Source organism: Rhinoderma darwinii, chromosome 12, assembly GCF_050947455.1.
Source record: "Rhinoderma darwinii isolate aRhiDar2 chromosome 12, aRhiDar2.hap1, whole genome shotgun sequence".
In the NCBI taxonomy this organism is placed as follows: Eukaryota; Metazoa; Chordata; class Amphibia; order Anura; family Rhinodermatidae; genus Rhinoderma; species Rhinoderma darwinii.
Window position 1 is genome coordinate 30675603 of NC_134698.1, and position 26343 is coordinate 30701945.

The 26343-nt window shown below is 41.9% G+C and overlaps 1 protein-coding gene across 2 annotated transcripts in view; it reads left to right on the plus strand.

Annotated features, from left to right (window-relative positions):
* IVD (isovaleryl-CoA dehydrogenase) overlaps positions 1-26343 on the plus strand; it is a 97247-nt gene that overhangs the window by 23907 nt on the left and 46997 nt on the right. For both annotated transcript variants that reach the window (XM_075843338.1, XM_075843339.1), the window contains exons 4-5: positions 9555-9724; positions 16232-16325. In XM_075843338.1, coding sequence (XP_075699453.1) covers positions 9555-9724; positions 16232-16325 — 264 coding nt within the window. The remainder of the gene's footprint in view (positions 1-9554; positions 9725-16231; positions 16326-26343) is intronic.

A 26343-nucleotide genomic window follows, 5' to 3' on the forward strand; every position in this document is an offset into this window, starting at 1 on the left:
GACAGACCAAGGGAGAAGTTAAACTAGCCGAGTAATCAGGAGAGACAATGCAAGTCCCAATCAGAAAGCAAAGGGTTAATCCAAAGGAAAGCCAAAGTCCAAATCCAAGAATATGCAAAGTAGCAATGGCGTGCTTCAGGGAGTCTATCATAGCAAGGTCAGAAAGCTGAGAGACCAAGCCAGAGTTAAAGGAAAGGAAAGGTATTAATTTGTGTTTTTATTTAATACAATTTTATATGTACTTTAATAAAAAATAAAATAAAACATTTTATGTGAAAAAATAAATAACCATTTTTTACATTCCTGGGGGCTGCCATGTTTTATTTCATCTGTGTATGTGTCTCTTCACGACACATACACAGATGGAATACGGCAGCACAGTGCATAGGACATAACGAACGGGAGCAGTTTGTTACATCCTCTGTTTTTGCCGTCTCTCTCTACTGCGCATGCACAGTTAAGAGCGACCCAGCATAGAAGCTAGTTTGTAGGGGGAAAGCCGACGCCATTTTGGTGTAGCCGAGCGCACATGCTTGATGCATCGATACCGGAAGTATCGTGTCGCTACGCAACATAGTAAGTTGAGAGCGTGTTATGATCTCAGGATCCTCAGTGAGTATGCGTTGAGTCACGTTTAGTTGTCAGGCAAGAGAGAAGACATGTGGCAGCGTCGTGCTGTATCAATTGCATGGCCTCCAGTGCGCATGTCAAATCTAATCGCGAAGGCATCTAGTGTTGCCCAGCAACCGGCTATCAACTCAAGCGGATGAAAAAAATAGACTACGTAATGTACAGGATCCATACATCCGGGAAAGGGGGTGAATACACCACAACTAGATAAAGCAGTAAGCTATAGAGATATATAAACGTATAACCCAATTCAAGGATTATGGTTTATCACAATTGATTATATATATTTTGTTTGTCAAAGGTACGATACATACACACATACATACACACATACATACACACATACATACACGTATAGTCCACACGTGGACCGGAGGCCTCTGGCCACCCTTCTGTGGTCAGATCTCTTCAACCCGGGTGTGTGTAAATACCCAGTTCCACTTTTGTGTACCAGGATCATTACACAACAACCCAGAACGTGTAACGGACTAGCAGGTGCCTGCTACATAGCGGCTCAATACTGCGGCCATTAAAAGAAACCTTTATTTAAAAACTATATGGATGTAAATCTGTCTCCAGTGTGTTACCTCAATAAAAACTACAAAAAGACACAATTCTATCAAAATTCCCAATGATCAACAGGCCCAGAGCACAACTTGTATCGTAAGCCTTCAATATCACAATGAAGCATGATAATGGAGAGTGGTCCTGATATCCTACCATGGTGTACAAATATGAAACAAATTTTTTTTTAAATTACATGTGAATAAATGTACAACTGTGTGTCCAATATCTGTATATCACATATTGTACCAGAGGAGGATCTTACAAGGAGCAAGAGGGAAGGAGAAGGATGCAACTCCAGAAGTAATCCTAGCAACATTCAATTCAACAAAAACAATCCATTTCAATTCACATTTGTGTAGTAACTTATATCTTTCTCCGTTACGAAGCAGTGGGATATGATCCAAAATTATAAATTTAAAATATTTTTTTTTGTATGATTGTGTTCCGCAAAATGTTTCAAAACGGGCAAGTCCCGTTTCTTTCTCCTAATAGAGAATCTGATTGTTTAAACGCGTCTTAAAATCACAGGAGGCATTTCCCAAATACAGGACTGAGCAAGGACACCATAGTACGTAAATAACCCAATCAGAGTCACAGGTAAATGTATATTTAATATTGTACTGTCTACCAGTGTGCGGGTCTGTAAGCACGCTACCCCTACACATAAGGGGATCGGTAACGCATTTATGGCAAGGAAAATTGCCCAACTTGAGTGGTTTGAGTACTTTTTCGTTGTCCACTTTTAAGTACCCCCATCGTTCTGATCCTAACAAGTTTGTCACGGATATTTTGTGAACGTCTGTATGACGTAACAGGTGGATGACTAAAATTATCACTATGGTTACGGAGTTACATAGTTAGTACGGTTGAAAAAAGACACGTCCATCAAGTTCAACCAAGGGAAGGGAAAAGGGAAGTGAAAAATTTCTACACATAGGAGTTAATACTTTCTTGTTCTAGGAAATTATCTAACCCTTTTTAACCCCTTCAGGACACAGCCTGTTTTGGCCTTGTGGACGCAGGCGATTTTTTTCAAATCTGACGTGTCACTTTATGTGGTAATAACTCCGGATTGCTTTTACCTATCCAAGCGATTCTGAGATTGTTTTCTCGTGACATATTGTACTTTACGTCTGTAAAAAAATGTAGTCGATAAATTCAATATTTATTTGTGAAAAACACCAAAATTTATAGAAAATTTGCAAAAAATTGCATTTTTCTAAATTTGAATGTATCTGCTTGCAAAACAGATATTAATACCACACACAATATTTACTAGTTAACATTCCCCATATGTCTACTTTATGTTGGCATCGTTTTTTGAACATCCTTTTTATTTTTATAGGACGTTACAAGGCTTAGAACTTTAGCAGCAATTTCTCACATTTTCAAGAAATTTCCAAAACCTATTTTTTCAGGGACCAGTTCAGTCCTGAAGCAGCTTTGAGGGCCTTATATATTAGAAACTCCCCATAATTCACCCCATTTTAAAAACTTCACCCCTCAAAGTATTCAAAACAGCATTCAGGAAGTTTCTTAACCCTTTAGACATTTCACAGGAACTAAAGCAAAGTAGAGGTGAAATTTACAAATGTAATTTTTTTTGCAGAAATTCATTTGTAATAGAAAAAATTCTGTAACACAGAAGGTTTTACCAGAGAAACGCAACTCAATACTTATTGCCCAGATTCTGCAGTTTTTAAAAATATCCCACATGTGGCCCTAGTGTCCCAATGGACTGAAACACCGGCCTCAGAAGCAAAGGAGCACCTAGTGGATTTTGAGGCCTCCTTTTTATTCCAATATATTTTAGGCTCCATGTCTGGTTTGAAGAGGTCTTGTGGTGCCTAAACAGTAGAAACCCCCAAAAAGTGACCCCATTTTGGAAACTAGACCCCTCAAGGAATTTATCTAGTTGTATAGTGAGCATTTTAACCCCACAGGTTTTTTGCTGAATTTATTGGCGTTAGTCTGTGAAAATGAAAATCTACATTTCTTCTGAAGAAACATAGACATTTTTTAATTTTTGCAAGGAATAAAGGAGAAAAAGCACCCCAACATTTGTAAAGAAATTTATCCTGATTACGGCAATACCCCATATGTGGTCATAAACTTATATTTGAACACATTACAGCCCTCAGAAGGGAAGGAGCGCCATTTGGGTTTTGGAGGTCAAATTTTGCTATAATGGTTTTCGGTGCCATGTCCCATTTGCAACGCCCTCGAAGGACCAAAACAGCAGAAACCCCCCAAAAGTGACCCCATTCACTATCAGAATCCAAGAGAGCAAATGCCTCTTCAGTGGTATATAACTTGCGTGCCATTTTTTACGTATTTTTTTTTTAACTTATTTTTTGTAACAGTCCACTAATCCATTGATCAATAAATTTATGAACAACCCTAAGGCCCTGTTCACACAGTTTTTTTTACAAGTTTTTCGGCGTGGAAACCGCTCCGCAAAACTCGTCAAAAACCGGCCGAAAATGTCTCCCATTGAATTCAATGGGAGTTGGATGAGCTTTTTTACCGTGAGCAAAAAAACGCATCGCAGTAAAAAGAAGCGACATGACCTATCTTGAGGCGGTTTCCGCCTCCAAAACCCCATTTCAATCAGTCAGAAGGGTAAAAAAAACACCTCGACGAGTGTTTTGACGAGTTTTTGGCAAACCACTGTGCAAAAAACGTAACGTCCGGAGCAGTTATTGCAGGAGGAATTTTCCTCCTGCAAAAAATTCTGTGTGAACACAGCCTAACAATGAATCAATGTATTTAGAATTTACAGACGTGTAAAATATATGAAGAGATTTATATAAGTATATGTGTGTATACGTATATATTACATGTACGTATATATCTATATGATATAGATATACAACATCCCTAATTATTAATTTTTAGTATTAACAAATTTCAAATATATGTCTATATATAATATATATTACGTGTGTGTGTGTATATATATATATATATATATATACACACACACAGTATATAAATATATATCTATATAATTTTATAGATGTAAATATATAGAGAGACAGATCTCTATCTATCTATCTATCTATCTATCTATCTATCTATCTATCTATCTATCTATCTATCTATCTATCTATCTATCTATCTATCTATCTATCTATCTATCTATCTATCTATCTATCTATCTATCTATCTATCTATCTATCTATCTATCTATCTATCTATCTATCTATCTATCTATCTATCTATCTATCTATCTATCTATCTATCTATCTATCTATCTATCTATCTATCTATCTATCTATCCACACACACATTATAAGCCCTAATTGATTATTAACTAATTAATTGTCCTAGTCTGAGTACTATCTACCTAAACTATAACTAGCTGCCTAGACTAAACTATGTGGAGGTGTTATTTGTGTGTGTTTTTCACAGTCATTGTGTCTTTATAGGAGACACACAGCAGCTGCTCGGCACAGCTTCTTCTCCCCCACTGTCTCAGAACGATCTGACAGGGAGGGAGGAGAAACAGTGTAACAAACAGCACGAAAGTTTGTTGCTGCAACAAACTTTCCTGTGAACACCATGATAGCTTTATCATGGTGATCACGTCATCAGGACCGACACCAATCCGGCCCTGATGTCTTCTCTCAGCACTTAGGCTGCTAGTAGCAGCGTGTGCTGAGAGATTCAGAGCAGAGGGAGAGCGCTGTGCACTCTGTTCTGTCACCACGTGAATTAACGGGCTGCAGGAGAAAAGCCCAGCACAGCAGCACGTTAATCTACGTGGGCTGGTCGTGAAGGGGTTAAAGCCATCTACTGTCCCTGCTGTGACCAGCTCCTGCGGTAGGCTATTCCATAGATTCACAGTTCTCACAGTAAAGAAGGCTTGTTGCCTCTGCAGGTTGAACCTTTTTTTTCCAGACGGAGGGAGTGCCCCTTTGTTTTTTGAGGGGGTTTTACATGGAACAGGATTTCACTATATTTTTTGTATGTGCCATTAATATATTTATATAAATTAATCATGTCCCCCCTTAGTCGTTTCTTTTCAAGGCTAAGTAGGTTTAAGGGTATGTTCACACACAAACTCAAAAACGTCTCAAAACACGGAGCTGTTTGTTCGAGAGAAAACAGATCCTGATTTTCAGAAATTTTTTTTTAAGCCGCTCGCAATTTTCGCAGCGTTTTTTACGACCGCTCCAAAAACAGCTCCAAAAACGTCCCAAGAAGTGTCCTGCGCTTCTTTTTCGCGGCCGTTTTTTTACGCGGCCGTTTTTCAAAACGGCTACGTAAAGAAAACAGCCCATCTGAACAGAAAGCGTTTTTTCCCATTGAAATCAATGGGCAGATGTTTGGCGGCGTTCTGCTTCCGATTTTTCCAACTGTTTACAGCCCGAAAATAGTTTGTGTGAACATACCCTAACTATGCTGGATTATAGACCAGTGTTTGTTCAAAATTTTTGAACTCTCCACTAAGATCATTGAAAGTGGAGATAAAAGGGATTTGTTTGGGATTAGATCGTTTGGACAAATGAAATCTCTCTAGGAATAGTTTTAATCTTGTTCTTATATGCTTTTAGTAGCTTTCTAGGGTAGGCTCTATTTAAAGAGGCTCTGTCACCAGATTTTGCAACCCCTATCTGCTATTGCAGCAGATCGGCGCTGCAATGTAGATTACAGTAACGTTTTTATTTTTAAAAAACGAGCATTTTTGGCCAAGTTATGACCGTTTTCGTATTTATGCAAATGAGGCTTGCAAAAGTACAACTGGGCGTGTTGAAAAGTAAAAGTACAACTGGGCGTGTATTATGTGCGTACATCGGGGCGTGTTTACTACTTTTACTAGCTGGGCGTTGTGTATAGAAGTGTCATCCACTTCTCTTCACAACGCCCAGCTTCTGGCAGTGCAGCACTGTGACGTCACTCACAGGTCCTGCATCGTGTCGGCACCAGAGGCTACAGATGATTCTGCAGCAGCATCGGCGTTTGCAGGTAAGTCGATGTAGCTACTTACCTGCAAATGCTGATGCTGCTGCAGAATCAAGTGTAGCCTCTGGTGCCGACACGATGCAGGACCTGTGAGTGACGTCACAGTGCTGCACTGCCAGAAGCTGGGCGTTGTGAAGAGAAGTGGATGATACTTCTATACACAACGCCCAGCTAGTAAAAGTAGTAAACACGCCCCGATGTACGCACATAATACACGCCCAGTTGTACTTTTACTTTTAAACACGCCCACTTGGACTTTTGCAAGCCTCATTTGCATAAATACGAAAATGGTCATAACTTGGCCAAAAATGCTCGTTTTTTAAAAATAAAAACGTTACTGTAATCTACATTGCAGCGCCGATCTGCTGCAATAGCAGATAGGGGCTGCAAAATCTGGTGACAGAGCCTCTTTAAGAAATTGGATGTCATAATATCAATTGAGTGATTTATAATCCGCCTGATCATCAACCACACGTTTCACCCTAATCATCTGACTATACGGTAATGATCGTATCGTTCCCTTGGAATGGCTACTTTCAAATCTCAGGAGTGTGTTTGCATGATCAGGCTGATTATTATCACTCAATTTTACACCCTCGTACACGAAAGTGGAACTGGGTATTTACACACACCCGGGTTGAAGAGATCACAGAAGCGTGGCCAGAGGTCTCGGGTCCACGTGTGGACTGTACGTACGTGTGTGTGTATGTATATGTGTGATATATATATATATATATATATATATATATATATATATATATATACATAGTGAAGGAAATAAGTATTTGATCCCTTGCTGATTTTGTAAGTTTGCCCACTGTCAAAGACATGAACAGTCTAGAATTTTTAGGCTAGGTTAATTTTACCAGTGAGAGATGGATTATATTAAAAAAAACAAAACAGAAAATCACATAGTCAAAATTATATATATTTATTTGGATTGTGCACAGAGAAATAAGTATTTGATCCCTTTGGCAAACAAGACTTAATACTTGGTGGCAAAACCCTTGTTGGCAAGCACAGCACTCGGACGTTTCTTGTAGTTGATGATGAGGTTTGCACACATGTTAGATGGAATTTTGGCCCACTCCTCTTTGCAGATCATCTGTAAATCATTAAGATTTCGAGGCTGTCGCTTGGCAACTCGGATCTTCAGCTCCCTCCATAAGTTTTCGATGGGATTAAGGTCTGGAGACTGGCTAGGCCACTCCATGACCTTAATGTGCTTCTTTTTGAGCCACTCCTTTGTTGCCTTGGCTGTATTTTTCGGGTAATTGTCGTGCTGGAAGACCCAGCCACGAGCCATTTTTAATGTCCTGGTGGAGGGAAGGAGGTTGTCACTCAGGATTTGACGGTACATGGCTCCATTCATTCTCCCATTGATGCGGTGAAGTAGTCCTGTGCCCTTAGCAGAGAAACGCCCCCAAAACATAATGTTTCCACCTCCATTCTTGACAGTGGGGACGGTGTTCTTTGGATCATAGGCAGCATTTCTCTTCCTCCAAAAACGGCGAGTTGAGTTAATGCCAAAGAGCTCAATTTTCGTCTCATCTGACCACAGCACCTTCTCCCAATCACTCTCAGAATCATTCAGATGTTCATTTGCAAACTTCAGACGGGCCTGTACATGTGCCTTCTTGAGCAGGGGGACCTTGCGGGCACTGCAGGATTTTAATCCATTACGGCGTAATGTGTTACCAATGGTTTTCTTGGTGACTGTGGTTCCAGCTGCCTTGAGATCATTAACAAGTTCCCCCCGTGTAGTTTTCGGCTGAGCTCTCACCTTCCTCAGGATCAAGGATACCCCACGAGGTGAGATTTTGCATGGAGCCCCAGATCGATGTCGATTGACAGTCATTTTGTATGTCTTCCATTTTCTTACTATTGCACCAACAGTTGTCTCCTTCTCACCCAGCGTCTTACTTATGGTTTTGTAGCCCATTCCAGCCTTGTGCAGGTCTATGATCTTGTCCGTGACATCCTTAGAAAGCTCTTTGGTCTTGCTCATGTTGTAGAGGTTAGAGTCAGACTGATTAATGGAGTCTGTGGACAGGAGTCTTTTATACAGGTGACCAGGTAAGACAGCCGTCTTTAATGCAGGCACCAAGTTGATTTGGAGCGTGTAACTGGTTTGGAGGAGGCTGAACTCTTAATGGTTGGTAGGGGATCAAATACTTATTTCTCTGTGCACAATGCAAATAAATATAATTTTGACTATGTGATTTTCTGTTTTTTTTTTTTTTTTTTTTTTTTTTTTATATAATCTATCTCTCACTGGTAAAATTAACCTAGCCTAAAAATTCTAGACTGTTCATGTCCTTGACAGTGGGCAAACTTACAAAATCAGCAAGGGATCAAATACTTATTTCCTTCACTGTATATCTCTCCATATCATATCTTTGACAAACAAAATATATATATCAATAGTGATAAACCATAATCCTCGAATTGGGTTATACGTTTATATATCTATAGCTTACTGCTTTATCTAGTTGTGGTGTATTCACCCCCTTTCCCGGATGTATGGATCCTGTACATTACGTCGTCTATTTTTTTTTCTTCATCCGCTTGAGTTGATAGCCGGTTGCTGGGCAACACTAGATGCCTTCGTGATTAGACTTGACATGCGCACTGGAGGCCATGCAATTGATACAGCACGACGCTGCCACATGTCTTCTCATGACTCGACGCATACTCACTGACGATCCTGAGATCATAACACGCTCTAACTTACTTGTTGCGTAGCGACACGATACTTCCGGTATCGATGCATCACGCGTGCGCGCTCGGCTTTCGAGAACGCCAAGCAGAGTAAGCGCGCTTTGATAAAACACCTGTGGCTTTACTAGACCAATTATGCCGTCTGGATTTCGATTGGTGAGTGGTCCTGGAGTCCCCACCTTTTACAAACCTGCACATTAGTCAATTATTTGATAATTACGTCATTTTTGTATTCGATACATTCTTGCATGTATTTCTATTGATTCACTTGCACTTTCCATATCAACTGTATGTTGTTTGATATCTTAATCATGATTTCATCATGTCTTTATGAGATGTTTCACTTTTTAATGAGTAGTATGATATTGAATATGCTAATTAATGTATGCTATATAATTCACTGCGAAGTTGTATATCATTATACTGAAAAAGGTCCTATTAGAAAACTGTAATTCCAACTCTACAAAAAAAACAACTAGATAAGCCCTTTAAATATCCCACCCAGAACCAGGATTGGATGCAAAAAACCCAGCAGCTATGCTAGTAGTCATAGAAACCTTAAAGTGACGGTTGTTTCCGAACCATAGATAACTGGAAATCAATAATAAAACCATCAGTCTCATTAATTCTATTCTCATTTTCCTTTTATTTACTTATTCTTGTTTCAGTGGAGTATGGTGGTTCTGCCTTGGGTTACCTGGAGCACGTCTTGGTAGTGGAGGAAATCTCACGTGTGTCGGCTGCTGTTGGCCTGAGCTATGGCGCCCATTCCAATCTCTGTGTCAACCAGCTGGTGAGAAATGGAAATGAAGCCCAGAAAGAAACGTATCTGCCAAAGGTACTGCCCATAAGTGTTATTGACAGGCACTTGTTTCCTTGCATATTGTGGCTTCTCTTCTGTTCATGCTTATTTTATGTGTCTGCATGTGATGAATGTAGTTCAGTAACATGACCATATTTTTCGGACTATAAAACACACCCATGTTTTAGACCATAAAAAAAAAAAAATAGGAGTAAATTTAATATTTTACTACTCTTACAAAGAAAAAACTATTGGCTAAAAATAAAAAATAATTAGTTTTGGTTTCACCACATTTTGAGAGCCATAAATTTTTTTTTTTTTTTTTTTTTTTTCCCCCCCCCTCATCGTTTGAGCGGTGAGAGGGCTTATTTTTTGCGGGAGGAGCTGTGGATTTTTTTATTAGTACAATTTTTTTTTTATTTATTTTTTTTTTATATTATATTTCATTCTTTTTAGTGCTATGGTAACCAAAAAACTGTTCTGGGGTTGTACATTTTTTTGTATTTTTTTAAGCCGTTCACCGTGCGAGTCAATGCTATGTTGTAATAGTTTTGGACTTTTAAAGACGCAGCGATACCAATTGCGTTTTTTTTTTTTTTTTACATTGTGCTTGAGGAAAAATGGAAAACGTTTTTTGTTTACATTTTCAGGAGTGTAAAAAAAAATATGAATCTAAATTTTTTTATTTTTTATTTTTACATATTTTACTAGTTCCCTAACCAGCGATCACTGGTATAGTACACTGCAATGCATGGATGATTTACGGAAACCGCGTAACTTGCTGAGCTACGCAGTTTCTGTAACTATCACAGTAGTGAATGGCAGTTACAGAAGCAGTGTAGCATGCGGGCTACGCTTTTTCCGTAACTACTATTCAGTTCTATGGGAGTTACAGAAACAGCGTAGCTCAGTGAGTTACGCGGTTTCCGTAACTTGACCATGTTTGCTGTTTTCGTAGGTACCGAGTTCTGGAAACGACATAGCACGCGATGCTACGCTGTTTCCGTAATTCCCATTCACTCCTATGGGAGTTACGGAAACAGCATGTGAGCCCACTCCAAACCTCATCCCCTCCCCGCTCCATGATGTGCCGACACATCATGGGTCGGGTAAGTTTTAAGTAAGAAGCGTTCAGAGGGCCCGGCACTGCCAGATCCCTTGGCTGCCGACTATAAGACGCAAGGATTTTTTTAGCAAGATTTATTCTTGCTAAATACTGCGTCTCATAGTCCGAAAAATACGGTGAGTTGTCTGCAAGATGCCATAGTGTAAAGTAGCCTAACCATAAGTTTCATAACAATTCTACCAAATGCAGCCCTTTGTCTAGCGTTGGTTGGTTTCAACCCCCAAATGCTCATTGTATCTAGAAATGCATCAGTGCTAAAGTAGATTATCTCTGGAATCCACAGATCTATTCGTTGCTGCAGTTTGAACTATACGCTTGGTATTATCACTCATAACAAATAAACTATGGCACAATGTATGTATACCACATGTAGGTTTCCTCCTGGTACTCATGTTTCCTCCCACATTCCAAAAATCTACTTACTCTGAAATTATTCCTAGTGTTTTTATAAGCTAGGAAATCTAGGTTGTTCATGGCAACAATCTCTGTACAGCGCTGCAGAATATGTCGGTGCTATATAAGTAATATGAATAAAAATAGAGGGCCCACAGTCCCCTTTGCAAATCACAAGGAAAAACATGACGGTGTGTGAAAAACAAAATTGTATCAAGATTTCATAGAGGCAAAAGAATCTCTTGTTACATTGGGGGAAACCGACCGTGGGCATATGCTGTTGCCACTAGGGGGCTTGACACTAGGGCTCATTCAGCTGACCATAATCCTCGTCCGTGAGCGGTCTGTTGAAATAACGGACCCATTCATTTCAAAGGGGTTTTCAGACATGCGTGAGTGTCTGTTATGTGAAACGAATTGCATGTCCTATATTCGGGTGTTTTTTCGCACCTTGTTGCCCATTGAACTCTATGGGTGCGTAAAAACCACAAGACAGCACACTGACGACATCCCTGTGCAGTCCGTGTTTCACGCATTAGTTGGTAAGGAAATGCAGACCATTTAAAAAAAAATGAAAAGTGCTTACACAGATGTGAAAAAACGCATGCCACACGCAGAGCACACTGATGCCGCACGCAGGGCGCACGCACATGAAATGCATGAAATACTCTGCGTGTTTTATGCATGTAAATCGGACACGCTCGTGTGAATTATAATCTATATATAAACTCCAAAAGCAGTTATGTTAATGGCTGGGTAATGTTTATAATACCAACATCCCCCCATAATTTACCCTACAGGCAGCTCCATAACTATATAGACCATACAAGAAAGAACTAGAGAATATAGCCAAAAGTGTTGGTTCATATCGTTGTGGTCGCTGTAAGGCTTGCACATCTGTCCTCAAGAGCAAGACCTTTAAGAGCAATGTAACGGGGGAGGTGTTTTGACAATAGGGCTTTTATCAACTGCCTTACAAAAGGGGTGGTGTACCTTATTACCTGTAGCTGTGGGTTGCAATATGTGGGCAAAACTAAAAGAGTTCAGACGTAGAATCCGTAACCACATATGCGACATTAATGGCAAAGTTGATACCACGGTCTCAAGGCATGTTTGGGAGTGTCACTCTGGAGACTCCGCTGTCATTATGTTTAAAGGTATGGAATTGGTCAAGGCACCCACCAGAGGAGGGGATTGGGACAGGCGTATTTTGCAGAAGGAGGCACGGTGGATTTTCAAGATGCAGACTGTTAAAGAGGCTCTGTCACCAGATTTTGCAACCCCTATCTGCTATTGCAGCAGATAGGCGCTGCAATGTAGATTACAGTAACGTTTTTATTTTAAAAAAACGAGCATTTTTGGCCAAGTTATGACCATTTTTGTAGTTATGCAAATGAGGCTTGCAAAAGTCCAAGTGGGTGTGTTTAAAAGTACAAGTCCAAGTGGGTGTGTATTAGGTGCGTACATCGGGGCGTTTTTAATACTTTCACTAGCTGGGCGCTCTGATGAGAAGTAACATCCTCTTCTCTTCAGAACGCCCAGCTTGTGACAGTGCAGATCTGTGACGTCACTCACAGGTCCTGCATCGTGACGGCCACATCGGCACCAGAGGCTACAGCTGATTCTGCAGCAGCATCAGCGTTTGCAGGTAAGTCGATCTTACCTGCAAACGCTGATGCTGCTGCAGAATCAACTGTAGCCTCTGCTGCCGATGTGGCCGTCACGATGCAGGACCTGTGAGTGACGTCACAGATCTGCACTGTCACAAGCTGGGCGTTCTGAAGAGAAGAGGATGTTACTTCTCTTCACAGCGCCCAGCTAGTAAAAGTATTAAAAACGCCCCGATGTACGCACCTAATACACGCCCACTTGGACTTGTACTTTTAAACACACCCACTTGGACTTTTGCAAGCCTCATTTGCATAATTACAAAAATGGTCATAACTTGGCCAAAAATGCTCGTTTTTTTAAAATAAAAACGTTACTGTAATCTACATTGCAGCGCCTATCTGCTGCAATAGCAGATAGGGGTTGCAAAATCTGGTGACAGAGCCTCTTTAAGCCACTTTTCCCTGATACATCTTTGTGTGGGTGCGACTCTATTTATTGTCCCCGTTCTCCACCTTGAATTTGGTCTGCGGTTTGTCTGTGCGGTTTAGGTGTATCCATTCTCGGGTATCTATTGCTATACTCGGTGTGGTGCTGTCCCCCCCCTTTTTTTATTGGGGGGGGGGGTTTGCTCACTTTATCGGCCTGATTCGTGCTTTCTCTCTGTGACTCGTCTGATCTCCGCCTATGTTACTATGCAGTGTATTTGCTGCATTTTAATTGGATCCTGATGTGCGTACTTTATGTTATGTTTGTGCCTTGGCGTCGGTGACTGATGCCGGCGTCTGTCGTCCTGGCTCTCTACTCTGTGCTGTACGCGCATCCATTTACGGCCTTCGGGCTGTCATTTTCCGATTCTGTTTCCCTTGCTGTATCACAGCGTTCAGTTTGGTGCTATGTCGTCTTGCTGGGTTCGGCCACCTTTGGCTCCCCCCATGTTACTAACGATGCTGTTTGCATCGATCCCTTTGGCTGAGTGGTTACCAGGGGGCCGGCTGATCGAATGGGCGTCTGTTCTGACGTCTTGTGTTTTGATTGGCGCGGCTCGATCACGCCTCCGGCCAGGGAGGTGGGGCTTGATGTGCATAAGATCCCAGTGTTCTGCTGGCGCGTGTTGGGACCGACATCAGATGTCTCATACGTGCCGTAACTGAAATTTAAACAGCATAATACATGCTGACCGGCCCTTTACCAATAAAGATTAATAAGACCAGATATACCCCTGAGGAGGCTCCCCTACTTGGTGCAGAAACGCGTTGGGAAGTGGTCTTTTTATATCTGTGGCAGGCAAACCCATTCAAATATTTTGCCAGCACACCTAGCAGCTGTGAATGTGTGGGGTGTTTATTACATGCTAGGCACTTCTATTTTGGTGCTGACTACATGTTCACACCCCGCAAGCTATTGTGTGCAATCCGGATTTGCTTGCCAACGCCTGTAGCTGATTTCTTTGGCAACTTTTGCCCTACATTTTTTAATAATGAATTATGTTTAATAAAATTTGTTTTAAAACGTTTACACAGGCAGTTATAAATATAATGTGGGATTATGTGACAGCACAGCGTGATCTCGTGAGATCACGCAGTACTGCGATTACAGCTAAAAATGAATGGAGAGAAATGTATGACGCTGATTGGTCACAGTCATACACTTCTCTTTACAACACCCACTTTGTCAAAAGTTAAAAATGCCCAGTTGTCTATTAAGAAACGAATTAGAAATAAATCTAAAATTGTTCATAACGTGCTCAAAATTTATTGTTTTTCAAAATAAAAACCACTGTCACCTACATTACAGCGACGATCACATTATGTAGGAGACAGGGCACTTATAATCTGGTGACAGAGCCTCTTTAACCCCTTCCCATCATCCGCCGTATATATACGGCGCAAGCCGGGTGGGGGAATATGGAGCGGTCTCACGGGCTGAGACAGCTCCATAGAGCGAGTGTGTCGGCTCGAACACCCGACACTTTCGGGTAACGAGCGGGCTCTCGCTTGTTTAACCCGTTAAATGCCGCGTTCAATAGCGTTCGCGGCGGTTAAATGACTAAAAACTTAGGGGCGACACCCTGTAACGTACCAACGGCCTCTCCCGTGGCGAGATCGGGTGGAGCCGTTGGTTGGCACGGCTGCCTGGGGGCCTGACTTAAGTCCCCCAGGTCCGCCATCTTTTTACTCCTATGAAGCTCTGCCTCCGGCAGGGCTTCTTCGGAGACTGTCAGAATCGCAATATACTGCAATACATTAGTATTGCAGCATATCGTGCAAGCAAACTAACGATCGCTGGTTAAAGCCCCTTAGGGGGACAAGTAAAAAAAAAAAAGAAAATGGTAAAATAATTTTTTTTTTTTTTTTAACAAATATAAAAAAAAAAGAAAAAAATTAAAACCTCATAAAACCCCCATTTTTTCCCCCTCAAGCACAATGTAAAAAAAATTAAAAGCTAACATAACTGGTATCGACCCGTCCGTAAAAGTCTGAACTATTAAAATATATCATTATTTAATCCGTACAGTGAACGGCGTCAAAAATTAAAAACATCAGAATTGCTGTTTTTTTAGTCCTTTCTTCTCCCACAAAAAAATGAAATAAAAACACTCACGTTCCCCAAAATGTTACCAATATAAACTGCAGCTCGCCCCGCAAAAAATAAGCCCTCACACGGCTAAAAATGTTACGGCTCTCAGAAAATGGCGACAAAACGCAAGTTTTATTTTTAACCAGTTTTTTCCTTGTAAAACAAAGAAAACAATATGAATTTGGTATTGCTGTAATCGGATTGACCCGCAGCATAGAGTTAACATGCCGTTTTTACTGTATGGTGAACGCCGTAAATACAAAACCACGCAAAAGTTGAGGAATCGCTGTTTTTTTTTTTTTTTTTTTTTGTTTGTTTTTTCCCCCTATTCCAGCCACATATATTTTTATTTTCTAATTTCCCACTACATTATATGGTACAAAAAATGGTGCTGTGAAAATCCACAACTCGTCCTGCATAAAACAAACCCTCATACGGCAATATTGATGGAAAAATAAAAGTTATGGCTTTTGGAAGGTGGGAAGATAAAACCAAAAGTGAAAATCCGAAAAATGGCTGCGGAGGGAAGTGGTTAAGTCCCATGTCCATATGTTACTAGCCATTTGTGTAATTTTTTTCTTATGGCGATCTCAGGCCCTGGCGTTTGCAGGGCACAGTGAACCTAGGGGCAGGTAGGACGTGACACTTGAGACGTGTCAGGCTTGTTTGGAAGAATGAACATCCGCCATCCAGCAGAGTATAGGATGGATAATCACATGTTTGAGCTTTTTGCCACTATCCTGCCAATCCTCTGTTCTCTGTACAATTGTGTTTGTCATCTATTATATTATTGACAATATTCCACGATACTCATTTTTCTTTATTTTTTTAATCAGCTGATCAGCGGAGAACATGTAGGAGCGCTAGCCATGAGTGAACCAAATTCTGGTTCTGATGTGGTCTCCATGAAGTTGAAAGCAGAAAAGAAAGGTACAGTAAGTGCTCATGTGTATAATGAGATGGGACCTGTTTTCTCTGTGGTAATCGTAGTTTAACCCCTTAGGCGGGATTCACACGAACGGGTCGTTCCCGTGCCCGAGTGCCGGCCGGTAAAATCGGCCATTCTGCCCGGCCGGTTTGCATAAAGTTTTGCATCCGTGCCGGGCCGGGCAGATCCGGACAGTGACATCAGCGGCAACTCCTGAAGGGGAATCCCCATGTGTTCGGGGATTCCGCTTCAGGAGTTTCCCCTGATGTCACTGCCCAGATATGGACAGAGACATCAAGCGCTCTGTCCAGGAGCGGAATCCCCGAAAACACGGGGATTCCGCTCCTTCAAGGAGCTAAAGTGCGGCTAGCACATAGCAGAGCGGGGAGATACCTCCCCGCTCTGCTATAGTGGCGTCGCTACAGTAGAAGTAGCAGCAGCAGCTGCTGCTACTAGCGGCGCCATCGAAGGTGTCTCCGGGCCAGGAAAACAAGCAGGGGACGGGAGCCAGCGCTCCCTTCCACCTGCTGTACACCCCGGCCCTGCCACACAGTGTACAGCGATGCCATTCGTCAGAATGGCATCAACTCCTCCTCCTCACATGCACTCTGCGCTGTGAGGAGGAGGAGATAGAGCGCAAGCTCCGGGAAACCCGGCCATCACTCGGAACACATTCCGGTGATGGCCGTGTAATACCCGGCCCCATAGACTTCTATGGGGGCCGGGTACCCGGGCGAAGATGGAGCATGTCCTATTTTTTGACGGCCGGATTTCCCGGCCGTCAAAAAATCGGTCGTGTGAATAGCCCCATTAGGGGTCTATTATTCCTAATGCAGCCGGGTGCCGGGCGATTTTATGAACGGCCGGCACCCGGCCGGGAAACCCTGCCGTGTGAATGAGGCCTAAGTGACCAGCCTATTTTAGGCCTTAAAGGGAATGTGATACTAGAAAAAAATTTATTTTTTTTTTTTAGTTAAACATTGTTCTAATTTTTTTTATTTTTTTTCACGAGTCAGGAAATATTATAAATGAGATTCTAATTTATAACATTTCCCAGTGCTGGTCACTAGATGGAGCAATTCCCAAAATTGCAGCATTGCATGTGGTAAAGCAACCACATTGCTTTATGCTGCAAAATTTGAGAAAACTCACTCACTCTAGTGAGCTCTCAGAATCCCCCCCCTCCTTTATCCTGGCTAGTGCCGTGAGAAACGAGGGGATTGAACGGTCTAACCTCCTACACTGTGTGTCGCCATTTTTTGAGCTAACACACAGTGTAGTAGGTTAACATACACTAGTAATCACACACTAAAACACGAACATACATAGAAAACCTGCTCCAGCCGCCGGTCCATCCGCTCCGTCTGCTACCGCCGCTCCAAGTCCGGAAGTAGTAATCTTACTGTCCGGCCGTGACTTCCGGTCTACAGGAAAATGGCGCCGGACGGCGCACAGTTCAACTTGGACTGTGTGGGAGCGGCGCATGCGCCGTTCCCACACAGACGGCGTACAGCATAGTGGATGGAACGGGCCCTGTTTGCATTCACTATGGGACTGTATGTGCCGTATTCCATGTCTGTATGTGTCGTTAATCGACACATACAGAAATGGAAAAAAAATGGCAGCCCCCATAGGGAAGAAAAAGTTCAAAAATAAAAGTAAAACACAAACACACAAATATAAAAGTTTTTAATAAAACACTAAAATCAAACTGATGTAAAAAATGTGTTTTCCGTGACACTGTTCATTTAATGACCCAGCTATTTTCCATCGTCTCATTACAAGAGCTATAACCTTTTTTATTTTTGCGTCTACATATCTGTATAAGGTCTTGTTTTTTGCGGGACAAGTTGTATTTTTTAATAGCACCATTTTGGGGTACATAGAATTTATTGATTAACTGTTGTTAACCTTTTTTTTCGAGGGGGAATAGGAAAAAAAAACCTTTTTTTTTGCGTCCTAAATCTACACCGTTTACCGTGTGGTATAAATAACACAATAACTTTATTCAGCGGGTTGTTACGATTGCAACGATACCAAATTTGTATAGATTTTGTATGTTTTACTACTTTTGCAAAAAAAGTATTTACTGTGTAAAATTATTTGTTTTTGTGTCTCAATATTTGAAGAGCCGTAACTCCCCCCCGCCGATGCAGTTGTATGATGGCTTTTTTTTTTTTTTGCGGGACGACTTGTAGTTTTTATTGGTACCATTCTGGAGTACATGCGACTTCTTGATCGCTTTTTATCACATTTTTTTAAGGCAGGATTCACAGAAAACAGCACATTTTTCCATTGTTTTATTTTTTAAAACATTGCAAACAAAGCATTGGGATAAGGATCACATTTTTTACAGAAAAACAAAAAAGAAACCTACAAACAAAACTCCGGATCCAGACTCGGCAAATTGACCACATATTCGACTAAGGTAATCCTAAGAGTATGTCGGAGTAAGTAGAGTCAGTCCACTGATCCCATAAGGAAGTACGAGCGTAGGACCCTTGAATAGAGGCTAAAGCGCGTTCCATAACACAATTATTGTTAACATATAAAATCACTTCACTCATACTAGGCACTTTTGTAGATTTCCAGTATTTTGCAATCAATATTTTTGCAGACCGCAATACATGAAAAAGTACGTTTCTGACACCCGGAGAGAAATCCACCAATCCCACATGCAGTAGGGCTAGAGCAGGGGCGAGCTGAATGTCAACCCCTAAAAGAGATCGTAAGAAATCTTCTACTTGCTGCCAAAAGCTGGACAATACCGTACACTCCCAGAAAATGTGGAGGATGGTACCCTTAGAAGTGAGGCACCTCCAGCACCTATCTGATGATGTTGGATATATTCGCGACAAACGACTAGGAGTGTAATACCACCTATACATTATTTTCCTAGATGCTTCCAAATGTGTAGCGCACTTAGAGAGAGAGCAAGCTAGATTGTAAGTGGCTTCCCAATCCTGCGTACTTATAGGGATTCCCAGATCTCTCTCCCAATACCCCAGACAAGGAAATTCCTCCCGAAGCAAACCCTCACACAATACCTTATACATTTTTGATATCCCTTTGCATGTTTTATCCAGATTAGTGAATGACAATTCAAAAGGCGTTTTAGGGGAATCAATCAGAGGATCGCTTTTATAATACACTGCAATACTTTTGTATTGCTGCCTGTCTGTTTAAAATGGACAGGCATCTGCTAGGCCATGCCTCTGGCATGACCTAGCAGGCATACACTACAGGCAGACCTGGGGGCCTTTATTAGGCCCCCGGCTGCCATCGGAGACACATACACTCGGCGATCTTATCGCCGTGTGTCAGTGGGATGAGAGGGAGCTCCCTCCCTCTCCAAAACAACTCTGATGCGGCGTTCGCTATTGAACGCTGCATCTGAGTGGTTAAACGGGTGAGATCGATACTGATATCGAACTCACCCGTTCGTGCAGGGATGCCCTCCGCAACCTCTGGTAGCTGAGAGCAGGGAGATTTAACGGCTCCCTGCTCTGTTTATTTATTCTGATGCAGCGCTGTGAAAAGGCTTATGCATTAGAATAAATTCCATTAGTGGCCGCCGTGAAAAGATGTATTGGCGGTCACTAACAGGTTAACGTTCACTTCTGTTTATGTGAGAAACTACATGTGGCTGATTGAGCAAATTTTTGGGTCATGTACTTGTATGCATAAAAACACATGGCTGCTTTACCCAAAAGAGGTCATCACTTTACTGCTATAAGCAAGCATACATACAAGGACAGAAGGATCTATGGGTATAAATAGTTCTCCAAGCACCCTAACTATTGTAAAACAATTTCTCCCAAGTACAGAAATACCCCATGTACGGTCATAAACTTCTGTTTGGACACTCGGCAGTGTCACTCGGCAGTGTTTAGAATGGCAGGGGCAATATTGTGCTGGATTGGTTTTTGGCTACTGTCACATTTTCAGAGCCCCTGAAGTACCAGTCCAGTGGAAATCCCTTAAAAGTGACTCTTTTTGAAACTACACCCCTCTGGGCATTCATTTAGGGGTATAGTTAGGTGTTTCTTTGAGTTGGGCAGTGAAAATGAGAATTTATGAAAGAATTATGTAGTTAACTCCCAAGTTTTCATTTTCACAAGGGATAATAGGGAAAAAAACACCACATAATTTTGTTACTAAATTTCTCATGAGTATGGCTATCCCCCATATGTGGCCCTAAACTTCTGTTTGGGCACATGACCGGGGTCAAAAGAAGGAGCGCCATTTGGCTTTTGGAGCACAGATTTTGCTGGATTGGTGTTGTTGCAGAGCCCCTGAAGTACCAGAGTACAGTGGAAACGACCAAGAAGTGACCCCATTTTGGAAACTATGACAGGGCTCAGGAGTGAAAGAGCATCATGAGCATTTGAGGTTTATTTTGGTGATTTTTCACAGCATTGGCCCAGATTTGCAGGGCACTGAGGTGAAACGGTAAAACAAGCCCTCAGGATAGGACCCCATTTTGGAAATTACACCCCTTAAGGCAATTTTTAATAGGTGTAGTTAGCATTTGGGCCCAACAGTTGTTTTTTCATTAGCAATTAATGCGCACGTGATTGTGCAAAGTGAAAATTAAAATTTTCCACTGATATGCCTTTTTAGTGCGCATTGTTATGCCCAGTTTGTGCCATTGATGACCAATACCTCATAAGCTGTTAAGCAAGTTCTCTGGATATGGCAATGCCATACGTGTGGTCATAAACTGCTGATGGGGCAAACTGTAGGGCACAGGTGGGAGGGAGCGCCATTTGGATTTTATAGCGCAGATTTTGCTTGGTGTTTTGGGTTTTTACTGGTATTTCAGTTTATAATGTGGGGCAAAGTACACCAGGGCATAAGAGACTATAATAATGCGGTAAATCCACAGATGTGTGGCCAGTGATAAATGGTGCCCAATCTTATCCCCCTTTTTGGAACATTCTCTGCACCTTTTTGTCTCTCCTAATTCTGTGATCCTGAACTTTTTAAAAAAAAATTTTTTTTTTTAATTGATGGAGCTTTGTGAAGGCTTTATTTTTGTGGGACGATCTGTAGTTTTCAATGGTACGGTTTTGGGCTACATCAGCGTTTTTGATCACTCCTTTTTGTTAAATTTTTTGAGAGGGATGGGGACTAAAAAAACTGGGATACTGTTCTGACCAGCAGGTTTGTGAGCCCACTGGGTTATTCCACCGGTTTGGCTTAGGGCCACCTCTAAATGGTGTTATCTGAGTAGCCTCCCATGTCTATATAGGGATCTGGTCTTCGCTGCAGGGAGGCTAGCTCTTGAGGTGGTCCAGACTGAGTAGCTACTGGCCAAACAGACTAGAAACTGGCATTGGCAAATGGTACCTTTTGAAAGAGGCTCTGTCACCAGTTTCATACTTCCCTATCTCCTACCTAATGTAATAGGCGCTGTGTTGTAGATAACTAATTTTGTTGTTTTTTTTTTGTTAAACTTTTATTATTGACAAAGTTCTGATCGTTTTTAAATTTATTTAACTTTTTCTAAATGCCGAACTGGGTGTTTTTTTGTTTAACAAAGCGGGCGTTGTAAAGAAAAGTGTATGACGTTGACCAATCGGCGTCATACACTTCTCTTCTTTCATGCCCAGCTTTGTTCAAAGCACAGCGTGATCTCGCGAGATCACGCTGTGACGTGACTTCCTCCCACAGGCCTTCACCGGAGCGAACGGAGAATGACCAGACATCGCCTCCAGCCGTGCCAGGACAATTAGCCTTCTCAGTGATGTCTGGTCATTCTCCCGTTGCTTTGCTGAAAGAACTGCGGGAGGAAGTCACGTCACAGCGTGATGTCGCTGTGCTGTGAATAAAGCTGGGCATGAATGAAGAAGTATAGGATGCTGATCTTCACAACGCCCACTTGGTTAAACGAAAAAAACAAAACGCTCTGTTGGGCATTTAGAGAAAATTAGCATAAATCTAAAAATGGTCAGAACTTTGTCAATAATAAACGTTTTAGAAAGACAACACCGCATCAAAGCATTTATTAGATTAGGTAGGAGATAGAGAAGTATTAACCCCTTCCCGACATTTGTCGGAAGTATACGTCATGGAAAGCCAGTGCTTCCCGCAAATTGTTGTATACTTCAGACAAATGGATGGCACCGGCTCAGAAGCGGAGTCGGTACCATCATCCTTGGATGTCAGCTGTATGTTACAGCTGACACCCTGCTGTAATTATGGGGACCAAAGTTAGCTTCGATCCCCGCCATTAACCGATCGCTTTTGACTGCTGCATTTAAGGTATTTGCAGCTCATCGGCGCCCCAGCAATGAAATTGCCAGGATGCCGGTGTCTGCAATGACAACCGGAGGCCTAATAGTGGCCTCCCGGTCTGCCTGGTACAGAAACCTTTGGGCCCGCCAGGAGGCGGGGCCTAAAAGGCTTCTATAGCCGTCGGCTAGATGTCATGAGCGGTGGATGTCAGCTGTATGTTACAGCTGACATCCAACTGCAATGCCAGGAACTGGAGCTAGCTCATTCCTGCCATTAACCCCTTAGATGCAACGATTGAAAGCGATAACTGCATCTTCGCGGTTGGCAGCAGATTGGCAGCTCTGCCCTGCAATCGCAGGGCTGCCGACTGCTGCTATGGCAACAGGAGGCCTAACAACGGCCTTCTGCTCTGCCATTTTGGAAGCCGTTTAGGTCTCGCCCGGAGACGTAGCCTAATCTGCTTGCTATGACCAAAAGGGGGATAAGAAAGGAGACCATTTATCAGTGCAATACTGGCCTGTGCAGAAAGTATTTCTTCACAGCGTAACGCACATCTATGGATTATTTTACCCCATAATTATACCACCTGACTATGCCCCTTATATACTCTGCCCAGCTTACATGTACCCCCACATTATAAACTGAAATACCAGTAAAACTCCAAACAAAACTACTACCAAGCAAAATCCACGCTCCAAAGGCTAAATGGCGATCCCTCCCTTCTGAACCTTACAGCATGCCCAAAAAGCAGTTTACTTCCACATATATGGCACCACCAAACCCGGGAGAACCCTTTTAACTATTTTTGAGGTGTGTGTCTCCAGTGGCACAAGCCGGGCAAGAACATATTTGCAGCTGAAATGGCATATCTAGGGAAATATGAAAATTTTTACTTTTCACCAACCGCAGCGCATTAATTTATGCAAAAGACGTGTCTGGTTAAAAAATGCTCACTACACCTCTTATTAAATGCCTTGAGGGGTGCAGTTTCCAAAATGGGGTCACTTCTCAGGGGTTTCTTTTATTATTTCACTATTTTAAATTGCCAAATTAGGCCTCAACTTCGCATGGTGCTCTTTCACTCCTGAGCCTGGTCGAATGTCAATGCAAAAGATTGGGTCCACATGTAGGGTGTTTCTAAAACCGGGAAATACCGTATAATAATTAGAGAGCTGTCTTATTATGGTGGCACAAGCCGGGCACCACATATTGGCATATCTATGGAAAAAAATCCAATTTTCACTATGCAGCATCGAGTGCACACTAATTTCTGCAAAACACCTGCGGGGTTAACATGCTCACTACACTCCTAGGTGAATACCTTGAGGGGTGTAGTTTTCCAAAATGTGGTCACTTCTGGGGGGTTTCCACTGTTTTGGTCCCACAGCGGCTTTGCAAATGCGATATAGCGCCCAGAAACCAATCCATCAAAATCTGCACTCCAAAACCCAAATGGCGCTCCTTCCCTTCTGAGCCCTGCCGTGTGTCCAAACAGCCGTTTATGACCACACGTGGGGTATTTTTTTACTTGGGAGAAATTGCTTTACTAACGTTGCAGTGCTTTTTCTCCTTTTAGTCCTTGTGGAAATGAAAAAAAATTAGCTAAACCTTCATTTTCTTTGAAAGAATGTAGATTTCAATTTTCACGGCCTACTTCCAATAATTTCTGTAAAAAACCTGTCCGGTCAAAATGCTCACTATACCCCTAGATTTCCTTGAGGGGTGTAGTTTCCAAAATGGGGTCACTTTTGGGGGATTTCCACTGTTTTTGGCCCTGCAAGAGTCTTTCAAACCTGACATGGTGCCTAAAATATATTCTAAAAAAAAGGAGGCCCAAAATCCTCTAGGTACTCCTTTTGATTCTGAGGCCTGTGCTTCAGTCCGCTAGCATACCAGGGCCACATGTGGGATATTTCTAAAAACTGCAGAATCTGGGCAATAAATATTGAGTTGCGTTCGGTGTTAAATTTTTTTTTAAAAAAATAGATTCAAAATGAATGTCTGCAAAAAAAATAAAAATAAATTCACTCCTAATTTGCTTAATTGCTGTTTTCAATACTTTGAGGGGTGAAGTTTTTGTAAATGAGGTGACTTATTGGTGGTTTCTAATATATAAGGCCCTCAAAGCCACTTCACAACTGAACTGCCCCCTGTAAAAATCGCCTTTTGAAATTATCTTGAAAATATGAGAAATTGCTGCTAAAGTTCTAAGCCTTGTGACGTCCTAGAAAAATTAAAAAAAATGTTTCCAAAAACGATGCAACATAAAGTAGACATGTGGGAGATGTTAAGTAGCAACAATTTTGTCTGTCTTACAAGCGGATACATTCAAATTTAGAAAAAAATTTTTGCTAAATGTTGGTGTCTTTCACAATTAAATACTAAATGTATTGAGCAAATTTTGCCAGTAACATAAAGTCCAATGTGTCACGAGGAAACAATCTCTGAATCGCTTGGATAGGTAAAAGCATTCCGGAGTTATTACCATAAAGTAAAACATGTCAGATTTGAAAAATGAGGCTCTGTCAGGAAGGTCAAAAGTGACCAAAGCGGGATGGGGTTAAACTGGTGACAGAGCCTCTTTAAAGAATGGTAGCTGGTCATGTATATAACTGGTCCTGAGTAGCGGGTAGCTGTACACAGGCGGGAAGCTGGCCACTCGTGGGTAGCTGGACACTGGCAGGTAGTGGATAACCGAACACAGGCTGACCACAGATAGCAAAAGCGGGCTGGATGCAGGCTGGTAATGGGTAACCAGATACAGACTGAGCACAGATGGCAATAACGGACTAGATACAGATGCACATAGGAACCTTCGCAGGATAACACTAGGTTGTTCCAATGTTGCTCACACACCAGGTGGAGGTGGCTTAAATAGTCCTGAGAGCAACAGGGATTGGTTGAGTGACTTTTGAATTTCGCACGCGATAGCCCTTTGAGACGGCTAAAGCATGCGCACACCAGGGACAATGAGACCGTGAGCAGAGGACAACAGAAGATGCCAGCAGCCTTGAAGAGAGGCAGGCCACCGGAGGAGGTACGGGACCTGGCGGTTGGGACAGTCGGCAGATTCTAGCATTGTTTTTTTTATTTTTATGGAATTCACCTTCAGCGAAAATAAACGTCATAGTGTTATGGTTAGGGAAGTTCCAAACTGGGTTCTACCAAATATGTATACTAATTTTAAAATTCTAATTGTCATTCACCTGTAAATCCTGTACAAGGTTGGATACATTTGTGACCAAAAGTATTCGGGTATGTTCACACGCAGTGGTATCAGACATAATTCGGGCGTTATACGACTCGAATTACGCCTAAAAAAGCCCCTAATACGCCTCCAAACATCTGTCCATTGCTTTCATTGGGAATTACGATGTTCTGTCCCCATGAGACTTTATTTTACGCGTCGCTGTCAATATACTGCACTTAAAATGACGGCTCGTCAAAAGAAGTGCAGGACACTTCTTGGGACGTTTTTGGAGGCGTTTTTCATTGACTCCATTGAAAAAATGGCCGTAAAAAACGCGAGTTGTTAACAAAAAAAACTTCTGAAAATCAGGAGCGGTTTTTGTCTGAAAACGGCTCTGTATTTTCAGACGTTTTTGCTCACTGCGTGTGATCATACATTAACATCATGAGTGATATTGGACAAACAGCAAATTTATGACCGTATTCAGTAATGTTTCTAGTTAACCCCTTGGCGACATCCAAATGGCAGTTACGGCAGATGTGTGCTGCCACTACATGGCATGGGCTCAAGAGCTGAGCCCGCGCCATTAT